The 13491-nt window shown below is 35.6% G+C and overlaps 1 protein-coding gene across 4 annotated transcripts in view; it reads left to right on the top strand.

Moving 5' to 3' along the window:
* Window positions 1–13491, top strand: part of PLA2R1 (phospholipase A2 receptor 1) — a 93085-nt gene that overhangs the window by 67249 nt on the left and 12345 nt on the right. For all 4 annotated transcript variants that reach the window (XM_039855984.1, XM_039855983.1, XM_039855982.1 and 1 more), the window contains 4 exons: window positions 2717–2781; window positions 3052–3155; window positions 4739–4878; window positions 13371–13488. In XM_039855984.1, coding sequence (XP_039711918.1) covers window positions 2717–2781; window positions 3052–3155; window positions 4739–4878; window positions 13371–13488 — 427 coding nt within the window. The remainder of the gene's footprint in view (window positions 1–2716; window positions 2782–3051; window positions 3156–4738; window positions 4879–13370; window positions 13489–13491) is intronic.

The raw sequence follows: 13491 nt of genomic DNA, 5'->3' as shown, positions 1-13491 counted from the left end.
AAATAAAATTATTAGACGGTTTAGGATGTGGAAACTAAGAAAGGGGCAAGGAAGCCAAAGGGAAAAGATATTAATCTAGAAAAAAAGAAAGCTGTAGATTTCTAAAGCAATTCTTATTTCTGCATAATTTGTGACTGTGTTAGGCCCTTTTTGTTGGTGGTAGTATTTATGGTAACCATTTACATTTCATAAGTAAGAAATCCCATATCTAATTAGGAACATCTTGCAGAATGAATTATTTTATTTTTTTATTCCAGGATGATGAACTAAACATGTAGAGCTCATACCATTCACTTTTATGACGCACCCATCTTATAAGGGCAGGAAGAATAGAATAAGTGAATTTTTTAAAATTTCATGTGTTGTATAGCTCCTCTAGGAAGAGTAGTAACTTAGATATGTGAAAAACAAAAATAACATTTAGCTGGGGAGAACTAATTGTTGAAAAAAGAAAACTGAGTACAATTTTACAACTCTGACGCAGAATTTTTTTTTAACAAAATGTGTCCATCTTGGAAAAGTGATGAGTTAGTATTTTCTCTTTGAATAACAATGGACCCCAAAACATCATGAGAGTGAATTTTTGAGTACCTGTTTTTTGAGTCATCTTGTTGGCCAAAAGAAGCAAAAACCTGAAAACTCTTTAGGATTTATTTGACATGAACTACTAGCCAATTTATTCTTTTGGCTAACATTTTTATTCTGTGTTTGCATGATTTTAAATTTTTTAAATTTTGATTTTCTCTTATTTTTAAATTTTTATTTCTAAATATTTCTAACAAAAATATATCAAATTTATTAGTCATTTTCTAAATCTGGTGTTTTAAACCCTTGAAATTACTTCATTTTGTTGTTTTTATGGAAACATTTAAAGAAATGAATAGCTTTCTATTCTTCAGTATTTACCCAGTTATCTAAAGAAGTCCATAAACACTAAGGCCTAGCTTCTTGAGAAAACCTGAAACTTTATTATTCTAAAATATTCCTCCTCATTATGAAGAAAAATTGTTTAGTAGATTAATATATTGGCCGCTGCTGTTTTTTATTTCTTTTTGGTAAGTGTTCTTCCCATATGATGCTATCTAGAATAGCTGTCTGTAACAAAACATAACTGATATGAAATCCATGGTCATATCACATTTTTAATATTCTTTTATAGAAAAGAATATTAATGTCTTCTATTGTTGTGGTTTTATACCTATGCTAAAATTTAAAATATCCATTTTTCACACTGGAGTTTTCACCCTGTGTATCTTCTAGCTTGTCCTTTGAAGTTCTGTTCCAAATCACAACAGGTTATGATATGCCATGTGGAGGATTACCATGCTGTAATTGAGGTGGTAATGAATATGCTACTTAAGATGCAGTAGTTATAATTTCTCTTTAGAGGTCCTTAATTGGGGCAGTGAACAATCAGGCCATGATTGCCACTATTGCTGCACATGAGACCTCTTTAGGTTGAATGAAATTGTTGTGGTTCTCCCACTGAGTTCACAGCCAGTCTCAGTGGACCCATTCCAAAGTCTGACAATGGGAATATGAATTTAGCATGTAAGAACACGTCTATTAAACAACACTTCAGGGATCCAAAATTATACTTGCTCCATCTTGCATTATTTTCAAATTGCTGATATGGCAGATAGCCACACTGCTTAAGGAGTAAAAATACCTGTTTATAAATTAGAATGTTAAAGAGTTATGAGGTTCTGTTTTATAATGACCTGAAATTCATATAGAAAAAAATATATGTATCTTAAAATGTATTCCCAAGTCTTTACAGAAGAAATAGAAGTTCAAATTTAAATTTATAATGCCTTCAAATTAACAGGTCTTTAGCATAAAACATTGGGTTACATTTCACACATGCACTCATACACACACAGAATAAAGTATATCTATTTAGAGGTCTTAGAGAAATGCTTACTGCCTCTTGCTCTTTTATAGTTCAAGAGGGAATTTCAATTTCCTGGGTCATAAGTCCAGTATTACATCTGTTCTAATGCGTGTCTGTACACATGTACACGTGCATGCGCATGGTGTTTCAATTTCATACTTTATTGTACTGAGATTTGTGTGATAAATAATAGTGTAAAATTAATAAAATACATAAGGGATAATTTTCTAGTTGTCAAACACTGGAAACAGGACTTGATAGTGTTGTTTTGTCCTATATTGTGTCTCTCTGTTTGAATGGGGGAGGGTTTAAAAGCTTACTAATCAGACTAATGCTTAAAATTCAAAATCTTTTTACTATTGATGTCTTTGTGCTTTGGATTTGTTTTTTCAAATAATGTGGCATATGCGGTGAACTTTTATAAATCACTAAGAAGATGGACAACTAATTTTTTAGTTAAAAAAAGGCATCTACATCATATTTTACTTTACAATATTTTTTTAAAATCCCAATTATGAGAGAAAATTTACTTTCAAATACATAGGGAAAGTTGTAAGAAAGATATTTATTGCATGTTGTACGAAACTAAAATTATTTTCAATGTTTGATTCTAATTTTTCTTTATAATGAGGAGGGAATATTTTAGAATAATAAAGTTTCAGATTTTCTCAAGATGCTAAGCCTTAGTGTTTATACTCTTCTTTAGATAATTGGGTAAAATACTGAAGAATAGAAAGCTATTAACAGCAACCCATTAATCTTAATAATGAAAAGGAAAAACAAGTAAAATAAATGCTGACATTTTCTTTTTTTTTTAAATAGCTATCAAAGTATGGTGTAAATTGGTGGATTGGACTTCGAGAAGAAGGCGCCAATGATGAATTTTGGTATGGACCTAGATTAATTTGCATTTAATTTTGTTTGACAGGTCTTATTTGCAGAGTGACGAGACTAGATCTTAGTGATCAATTTGTTGAATAGGCTTCGAACATTATCTTTAGCTTATAAATTTTAGTTTCCCTAGCCCAAGATATGAGAATTTTTTAAATTTAATAAAATATTATGCCTTCAATTCATACCCCAGTATTCCAGAAGTGGTGTTAGAGATTGAACAAGCAGAATGAGAGAAGACTTTAAAATTTTTAATTTTCCTATAGCTGGAGAGATGGAGCCCCAGTAATATACCAGAATTGGGACAAAGGAAGAGAAGGATCTTTGAATAATCAGAGCCAGAGATGTGGCTTCATTTCATCCATAACAGGTTATTTTACTCATCTATTTTGGGGTTTATAATACAAACTGATACTTTTCAGAAGCCTTTCATTGCATTGGTTCAGTGAGAAAGTTTTGTTTGGTTATTCTGCTTTTTAGTTGAATGTGTCCAATTTCATCAGTCTTAAGGCTTAAGGACAGCCATTCCTACAAATTATTCCACGCATTCAGGTGAAAATAATTTGCATCTAGATAAGTCCTTCCTCATGAACCAAAACAGCACCAAAAATGGGGCCACTGAAACTGGTCGAAACTATGCCTGCCAAATACTATTCTCTATGAAATTTCAGTATGGGCCCATTTTTTAAAATCTCTTCTAAGTGTCCAGTTTATAATTGGCCAGATCTTTAATCACTATGAAATTTACTTCCAATTTTCAATTTAAGAAAAACATTCATTGAATTCAATATTCTTTTTTTTTTTAATACCTGGCATTAATTGCTGCTTGCCTTAGAACACCGTTTGTAAGTGGAATTTAGAAATATATGTATGTTAAAGACTGTCTTGTTAATTCTATTTATTAACACAGTGTTACTTGGGTTGATTGTCCACTCATATCCACCCCACTCTTCCAGTCCAATGAAAGGTAATGATGTTTTCGACTCTAACACTTTCATAATGAACCCGTGCCTCAAGTCAGGAGTGGGATAAACGTGAAAAACAATCCTTGGTGTACAGGCACGTCTTCAGAGAAAGTAAGGAAAGAAAAAAACCTTGTGGTTAATCAGCTCGCTTTTGCCAGCAGGTGTCACAACAGCCTACAGAAAGGCTGTTTTGTGATTCTGCAAGAATAGCAGCTAATCTGCATTGAAAATAGCATTCCACCCCTCCTTCAAAATGCCAGCATCTTTTTGGCTTATATCCCTCATACTAGAAAACTGACTGTACCCTTGCAATTTACATGCATCCTTGCACTGTTCTGGAATTGATAACTCGAATGCTAGCGAAATGAATTCTATAACCTTCTCTGAAAATATAGCACTTCTAAATTTAAAAAAAAAAAACAAACATTTTCCAGGAGGCTTAGGACTTTGGGATATATCTTCCTGAGGACATGTCTACATGTGTGCTTGCTTTGTTCAAGAGTCAATATTCTGACCTTCTTCTTAGAAGTTCATGAGTTAATTTTTCTAAATTATTATATCTTCTAAAGAATTAGAAAGTAGAAATGACCATCTATTGTTTTAGAATCTTTTCCCTCTCTTTACATTGACATTGAATATTTTAAAACAAAAATATTACTCTACAAAGATTCTTTTGCTTACCAAGTCAATTATTCTTAGAACATGAATCAGCTCTATGATTTCAACTGTAGTATTTATTTAGTTAGTTGTTTGGTTTTGGCATTTGCAAAATTTCTACATTCTTGAATTAGAATTACTGATTTGGCACCTTGCCCAGTTAGCTCTTGTCACTAGAGAACTCTATGATTAGTAGTTAAATTTAGTTCAGTTTCTAGATTAAAAAAAAAACTTGATAACCCATGACAATCATAAAAATAGTGTTCAGTAGAGAAAGTTTGCAAAGGGTCACCATTGTTTATAGTCATTTTTTACCCATTTTCCCCTCCAGGACTCTGGGCTAGTGAAGAGTGTTCAGTTTCTATGCCTAGTATCTGTAAGCGGAAAAAAATTGGAGTCATAGAGAAAGAGAAAGAGACACCGAAACAACATGGAACATGTCCCAAAGGATGGCTATATTTTAACTATAAGGTAAACTTGTTTTCAAAAGTTGCCTTTGTTTATCTTTTGTAGATACTAATTTGAAAACCATGACTTGTTCATTGGACCTGAAATTCTTTTTTTCACAACTTTCAAGAGATTTGAGAAGTTTTCAATTTAGGGACAAACCTCTTGGATGGAATAAGAAGTGTATCAGAAACAGCCTTGACATCATCCTTCAATTAGTATATTCAGTTTTTGCTATTGGCTCAGTCATTCATTGTGTTGTATGGCTGTTTTATTAGATGTGATGCATGTGTGTGTGTGTGTGTGTGTGTGTGTGTATCTAAGCCCTGCTCCCAAATAAACTCTCAACTCCAGAGGGCCTAGACTCCATTATCTCCTTCTTTTCTGCCTGAAGCCAGCATAGAGCTCCGCCTGCCTTGTGAATTGACCAACTAATAACACGGCTCATCAATAGCTTCTTGAGCCTCATAAAGCTGGTGTTTCCATGCAGAATTAAATTTTTTAAAAAATTTCCAGTGGGGATATTGTAAACCACATTTTTTATTTCAGATGCTGCCTTCAGTTAAAGCTAAGACTTCCCCTCTACTCCTTACGCTGTATAATAAAACGACTTTATAAGCCTTAGGTGGAAGTAATTAAAATGCATCCCAAATTATAAATGAGTGCTCTTTGGTTGTGGACAGCCAATTTTTAACTTTATATGTTCAGTTTTACTGGAAGGGCATTTTCTCCTTTGCGATTTTCCTCTCATTGTTGGTTTGTGAAATGTGGCCATTTAGATTTTACACGTATATATTTAGCACCAACTACATATTTGGCACTGATTTTTTTTAATTGTAGTAAAATTTATGTATATAGAATTTATCATCTTAACCATTTTTAAGTGCATAGTACAATAGTGTGAAGTATATTCACATTGTTGTGCAGTGAGTCTGCAGACCATTTCGTCTTAGAAAACTGAAACTCTGAAACCATTAAACAACAACCCCTCATTCTGCCTCGCCCCAGCCTCTGGCAGCTACCAGTCTACTTTCTGTCTCTGTTAGTCTGACTGCTTCAGATACTGCACATAAGTGGAATGATAGAGTATTTGTCCTTTGGCAACTGGCTTATTTCACTTAGCATCACATCTTCCAGATTTATATATGTTGTAGCATGTGTTTCTTTCACTTTTAGGACTGAATAATATTCCATTATAAATATACTATATTTTGTTTTTTCACTCATCCATCAATGGACATTTGGGTTTCTTCTACCTTGTGACTAACTATTTTTGCTGGATGATTTCATATATATTTCCTACTTTATTGAATTTTTTAAATTCTCAGAATTGTTACCCCACCTTACATATGAGAAAACTGAGGCTAATAAAAATGTGTGGTTTTTCTGAAACTTCACAGTGAATAAGTGTCAGGCTCAGAATCAACCTCAGGTTTTCTGTCCCTGGGTATGGTGCTCTTGCCCATTTTCTACAGCTGCCACTTCGTATAAGAACTTAAGAATTCCCACACCAGTTTAGCGCCATGATACAATCAGCCAGTGGCACTTAGAGTTATTTCCTAAAATAATATAGTGGTTCTCTAAAACTTTATATAGTATCAAGATGCACTATTTTTAATATTTTATACTTTGCTCCCTATTTTCTCAAATATAAAATTCTTCTACCAGTTGTAAATTATTTATAGATTTCAATATGAGAAACTTATAGGTAATATTTAATAGGATACTGAGTATTACTAAGACATACTAAAACCTTTGACGATTGTGATAAAATATATTTACCAACAAATACACCATTGTAACCATTTTAAACGTATAATTCAGTGATGTTAATTACATTCATAATGTTGTCCAATTGTCACTCTTACTTCCAAAACTTATCATCATTCCAAACAGAAACTGTTAAGCAATAACTCTCCATTCTCCATTCCCTCCAGCCCCTGATAAGCCCTACTCTGTTTTCTATCTCTATGAGTTTGCCTATTCTAGATATTTCATGTAAGTGAATTCATACAACGTTTGTTCTTTTGTGCCTGGCTTTTTCACTTAAAATAATGTTTTCGAGGTTTACTCATGTTATAGCATGTATCAGAACTTCATTCCTTTTTATAGTTGAATAATAATATTTCATTGTATGAATATACCACATTTTATTTATCCATTCGTCTGTTGATAGACTTAGGTTGCTTCAACTTTTTGGCTATTGTGAATAAATCCGCAATGAACATTGACATAGAGGTATATCTTAGAGTCCCTGTTTTCAGTGCTTTTAGTTATATACCTAGGAGTGGAATTGCTATGTCATGTGGTAATTCTATGTTTAACTTTCTGAGGAATCAACAAATTCCTTTCCATTGTGGCTGAACCATTTTACAATCCTGTCAGCAGTATACAAGCAGTGTAATTCTGCCAGCATTTTATAATCTTGCTAGCAGTGTATGCTAGCAATTTCTCCACCTCCTTGCCGACATTTGTTATTATCTGTCTTTTTTATTTTCACCCTCCTAGTGTATGTGTAGTGTTCTCTCATGTGGTTGTGATTCGTATTTCCCTAATGGCTAATGATTTTGAGTATCTTTTCATGTGCTTATTGGCCTTTTGTATATCATCTCTGTTCAAATCCTTTGCTTATTTTTAAATTGAGTTATTTGGATTTTTGTTGTTGAAGTGTAGGAGTTTTTTATATACCGTGGATATTTCAACACCTATCAGATATGTGCTCGGCAAATATTTTCTCCCATTCTGTAGATTGTCTTTCCACTCTTTTGATAATGTCCTTTGATGCACAAAAGTTTTTAATTTTAACGAAGTCCAATTTATCTAATTTTTCTTTTGTTGCTCATGCTTTTGGTGTCATATCTAAGCACATCTTGCCAAATCTAAGGTCCTAAAGATTTACCCTTAAATTTTCTTCGAAGCACTTTATGATTTTAGCTCATTTCTTTAGATTTTCTCTATTTTTACTTAATTCTTGTACCTGCTAGTTTTTCACAACTATTATAACAAGTGCATCCTGGCAGTGTGTATAAGGAACAGGCACAAAGAAATGCCTATCTTGTCTAAAAATCACCATTTTGATACAGAGAGTGACCATTCCCAAAGAATAAATACAACCATTCTAGTTACTAACTCGTGATTCTTTCCAAGTGCAAAAGAGGATGTTTTAAGGAAATTAATGGCAACTCAAATCCTTGGCGTTAGAGAAATAATTCTTAGAAACTCACAATGGTTAATTTTGGTTCAGCCCTTGGTTAATACCTTTTTCCCAAATGTTTTTTATCCACACAGTTTAGCTCTGTTCCATGTTTCTACCTGGGTAAGCATAGGGAGTACGTACACAATGGGCGTGGCAGCAGTGTTGGTGGAGTAAACCCGATGCAAAGAGCAAGCAAAAGCTTCCTTTAAAATGACAAGAAAGGGACCTGAGTAAAGCACAGACACATACGTGAGAAGAGAAGGGCTTTCTGAAGCTGGCTGTGAAGCAGAGTTAAAACGCCCTCGTGTAGCTCACAGACTTTAAAAAAAAAAAAAAAAACCTTTATTAATAACTAATAGCTAGATAAGGGATCAAATATTTAGAATCACCAGGTGAGCTTTTATAAATATCAAGGTACAGGTGACATCCTAAAGATGCTGGTTTAATTGATCTGTGTGGGTATTTCTTTAAAAGCTCCCTAGGTTATTCTAAAGTGTAGTCAATGTTTGCATAGCAGTGTAACAGAAGCACAACTTAGTCTTCAAATTATTCTGAAGCTTTGATGACTAAGGATATCATCACAGAAGGCTTCACAAGAAGGTGACCTTTGATGGAGCTGAGATTGCAGGGTCCCCAAGTGTCTCCCCATCCACAGTGCCTTCCCCTGCATATTAATGGCTAAAATCCCACCACTGGAGTCTTACTCATTTACCTTAACACTTTATTTTGTTTAAGACAAATATTTCTGAGATTGACTCATCTGTCATCTATACCTTGGAATAAGTGGGTTTATCAGTTATTAGAAAAGCTGGAAATAAGATTGATAGCTGAAGGCAGTGAAGACCCCAGTGGAGATGATTCCCTTGATTAATAATAATAATAAAGCTAGAGAAGGAAAATTAGGAGATAGCAACGACAGACATTACTCACTTCACAGTTCTGAATGAGTTTCAATATATTATGTCCCATTAAACTTGTTTTTCAACTCTTGAGGACTTTTATTGGTTATTTCTAACAAAAAGAAAAATCTTAGTAGGTTAACTAATTATCTGCCTTTTAGAGTTTTAAAACTGAGATATCAGGAGTTAAGCATCTTTTCTAATGTTCATAAATTAGTTCCCTCATATTTGATGATATTAAAGAGGCTTGGCCAGAGATTACCCCAGGAAGAGTGAGTCGTCTAAGATTCTAATCACAGCAGAGTTGTAAAAGGAAGAAATTCTAGGGGTGTGTGTGTGTGTGTGTGTGTGTGTGTGTTAGATTAACTCTTGCGTTTCTACTTACAATTTTTATTCAGGGACCTGAATGGAGTGCTAATAGGTGCTTTGCAACATCTGGTTTGGGATTAACCATCATTTTATTTCATGCACAACATAGTTTTTCCTTAAAAAATATTCTCCTTGCTTTTTAAAAAAGTTTATTCAAATTCTTATCATTTTATTCATTCATTAACTTACCTATGTTGGCTATTGGTATTCAATGGTGAGGAAAAATAAACACAATATCTTTTATTTTGGAGTTTATAGACTAGAGGGGGAACAAACATTAATAAATCAATCAGGAAAATAACTGTATGATTTAAAAATGTGACACATGTGATGAAGGAGAGTTACAAAGTTCTATAAAAGTGTGTAACAGGAGGACCTGGCAGAGGTAGTCACAAAGACAGGAAGCATTGAAAGTAAGGGGACAGTGTGTGCTAAGGTCCTGTGATGAGAGACAATGTGACGTAGAAACTATGGAAGAAACTAAAGGAAGCATAGAGACCCAGAATATGAGAGGTGAGATGAAAGTAGGCAAGAGCGATATCATGTTAGAGTTTCTGGTTTTTATCCAAAGAGCATTGAGAAGTCCCTGAAGGGTTATAACTAAAGAGGAACGTGATCAGGATTGAGTTTTGAAAAGAATCACTCAAGCTTCAGTGCCAAGGATAGATTGGAAGAGGGCAAGGGCAAGAAAGGTTAGAGTAGTTAGGAAGTTATTTCAATAGTCCAGGCAAAAGATTAGTAGCTTGGGCTAAGATGATGGTGACGGAGACTGTGGGGCAGTGGGAATGATGGGGGACTGAGAAATAGGATTTCCAAAGGGTGAAGGAGTGGCGGAGTGAGAGGGTGGGGATGATTCCCAGATTTCTGGCTTGTATTAATGCAGCACTGACTGTCATTCAGTGTCAGTAGGAACACTGGTAAAGGACCAAGTTTGGGGGGAAGATCATGAATTCCATTCTCAAATTTTGACCTCAAAACGACTTTGAGACAAAAAGGAATTTTATATTCAAAACTCATTTGGAATACAGGAGGATATCCTTAATTCACAGTCATAATCAGACATGCATTGAACTTGATTACATTTTGCAAATTAGTAGATAAATAAACAATTTAAAATTAAGGATGCTGTACTTCATCTTGTTGCTTTGCTTTAATTATTAATGACATAATTTTGAAGTGTGTTAGTAAATATGATGTATTTTTAGAAACAATGAAATCCTGGTAATGAGAGGCTACACTTTCATAGTCAAGCTAGTAAATCTTGGCTGAGGCAAACTTGTGGGAGGGGTGGAAGGAGTGGGGAGCATGTGTGTGTTTTCTGGAGAGATTTATTGAGCTAACTGAACCAATGAGGTTCATCGGTATTTGTGAATGGTTCATTAGTGTGACTATCTGAACACAAGGTGAATTTGCATTAAATGATAAGACTTCCTAATAATTAGTTTGTGTCGCTCTTTGGAATTTGTAATTAGAGGAAAGAGGAAAACTGAAAGAAATAGATAAAAGGACAGTTGTTGTAAAACGAAAATCCTTTAAAGACAGTTCCATTTCTTTGTGAAGCAAATGAGGTAAAGGAAACCGGAATTGAAAATGTACTTCCTCTCCTAGTTGGTAACTCAGTGTCAGGCAAGATCAGGGTTTCCGGTTTTTAAGAATAGTGGAAGGTCCATGAAGGGTTTAACCTGAAGAGTGATATGATCAGGACTGAGTTCTGAAAAGAATTACTTGGGCACTATTGACATTTGGGGCTGGAAAATTCTTTGTTCTGAGGGAGTGACCTGTGCATTATAGAATGTTTAGCAGCATTCCTGGTCTCTACCCACTAGATGCCAATAACAACCTCCCTTCCTCGAGCTGTTGTTACCTAACTCAAGAGGTTCATTTTGCCTGCACGTGTCAGAGCCAAAGGTGACACGGACAAGTGGAGGTTTACTTAAGGAACTGGTGCCAAGCCTGGAGACACAGGTGAGCTAGAACTTAAAGACCGGGCTTCTCGATGGCCTCTAGAGGATAGCTTATGTAGGGCAGGGGTCCCCAACTCCTGGGCCACAGGAACTGGGCTGCACAGCAGGAGGTGAGAAGCGGAGGAATGAATGATGTTTCATCTGTATTTGCAGCCACTTTCTCGGTGTTAGCATCATCACCTCAGCTCCACCTCGGATCATCAGGCGTTAGATTCTCATAGGGGCACTGGCCCCTGGTGCCAAAAAGGTTGAGGACTGCTGACATAGGGGAAAATCCATTAGTAGCTAAGGGAGTTGGGGTCGTTGATTCTACTGATTGGTCAGGGCTGGGGTAGGAGGCAGCAGATCTTTGCATCAGGTCCTGATGTCAGTCATGGCCATCGTTCTATCTGGTTTTAAGGGGATATGGCCAGTAGGGTGTTCCACCTTTCTGGTTCTGCAGCTGAAATACATGCTGAAGTCAAGATGTTATCTTCAGTTTGAATGAAACTCTGTTTCTCTGGTCAACAGACCTGAGACTTTGTTTCTAAGACTGTTTGATGCTGATCTAAGGGTTTAATGATTAAGGGAGTGGTTGTGCAGTTTGTAGAAGGATAAAGAAAGAAAAGAAGCAAGTGAGCACAAGACCAGTTAGAAGCAAAAAGAAAGAGAAGAGAAAAAGTCATTTTAAAAAGTGAAGATTTGCATGATTACACAGTGACAACTAAAAATGTCTCCAGATGTTATCAAAATATCCCAAGAAGCAAAATGGCCCCATTTGAGAACCACTGATCTGAATCTAGAATACGTGAGAATGTCATTTGACAACCATTTCAGAGTCTGTTGGATTTTACTTCATTCCATAAATATTTATTGGTGTCTTCTTTGTTGTGGTGTTCAAAGAGGAGCAATATTTAGTCCCTCAGCTTTGTAAGGATTTTTGATGGGAGTAGGGGGGACGGGAGACTAATAAATTTAGAAGTTAAAGAAGGATGGGGAAGGATGTCATTCCAGAGGAGGATGGTGAGGAGGCTCTCTCAAGGATGGGCTTCCACACTAGCCTAGAATTATCTCGTAGCTGGGATTTTCTCAGTGGCAAGATCTTGAGATCTGACCTATCAATGACCAGGATTTTCTATGTTCATTGATGAGAGAATATTCTTATGGAATATGCTCTGCATAAAGTCTCAGACTTCTCTGGAACTTAGCCTGATCTGTTATAGCCTTTCTCCTTTATCTCTCTCCCCTGACTCCCTCCATTTGGTCCTGGGACATGTTTAAATTTCACTGCACGTGGGGGAAAGAAGGTGCCAGGGGGCAGGGCAGAGGGACTTTTCTTCAACCCTTTCTGTCCTGCCTGCCTAGTAGTTACTGTTCCATTTCTCATCCCATAATGAGTAACCCCAGACATGCCACAGACATGATTCCCTCATGAGTAACAACCAACTCTCACTGCAAAATTCTACAGCCTTCTTTTTTTGTTTCATTTGACATTGTTGGGTACCCTACCCTTCGTGTCTTCCTCCTGGGTTTCTTTGGTCCTGCCCTAGCTTCTCTTCCCACTGGGCTCCTGTTTTCTTTTCTGGCTTTTCCTCATGGACTTGCTGACCACACAGTTGATTCCAAGATTTTAGTGAATTTAAATACCTAATGTGCTTTTGACTCCCCAGCATTTCTCTCTCACTGAAAATAAGGGCGTGTATTTGCAAATGAAATTAAACTAAGCCGTTATTAGCCACTCACAGAAAAATTTTTTAGATTAAAATCTGCCACTATAATCTTTGCAATCAGGTGGCTCTTTTTTAAAAGAAATACTATTTTTCATTGAGCAGGAGACATTATTCTGATATCCGTCATGAAAATAAACGTTCCTGTTTCTGTTCCTGCCTGATGCAAATGCAAGTTAGGCTTTAATCACCCTGTGAACTAGTCCTCTTCGTTTGACTTTTACGCTTTGGAGCAGCTCAAAAAAAAAAAAAAAAATGAGTCATTTCTGCTCAAGATAATTGTAAAGAATTTTCAAGGCTGATCCTTGGTATCTTTGGAAAAATTTTAATTCATTATAAAAATACAGAAATGAACGCTCTTTTAAAACATTTTTTATTATAGTGCCTTTTGGTGAAAATCCCAAAAGACCCAAGCAGTTGGAAGAACTGGACATCTGCTCATAGCTTTTGTGTTGAAGAAGGGGGAACACTGGTCACCATCGAAAATGAGGTGGAGCAAGGTA

Source organism: Pteropus medius, unplaced genomic scaffold, assembly GCF_902729225.1.
Source record: "Pteropus medius unplaced genomic scaffold, Ma_sr-lr_union100, whole genome shotgun sequence".
NCBI classification, from domain to species: Eukaryota; Metazoa; Chordata; class Mammalia; order Chiroptera; family Pteropodidae; genus Pteropus; species Pteropus medius.
This window is presented reverse-complemented; position numbering and strand designations above follow the sequence as displayed.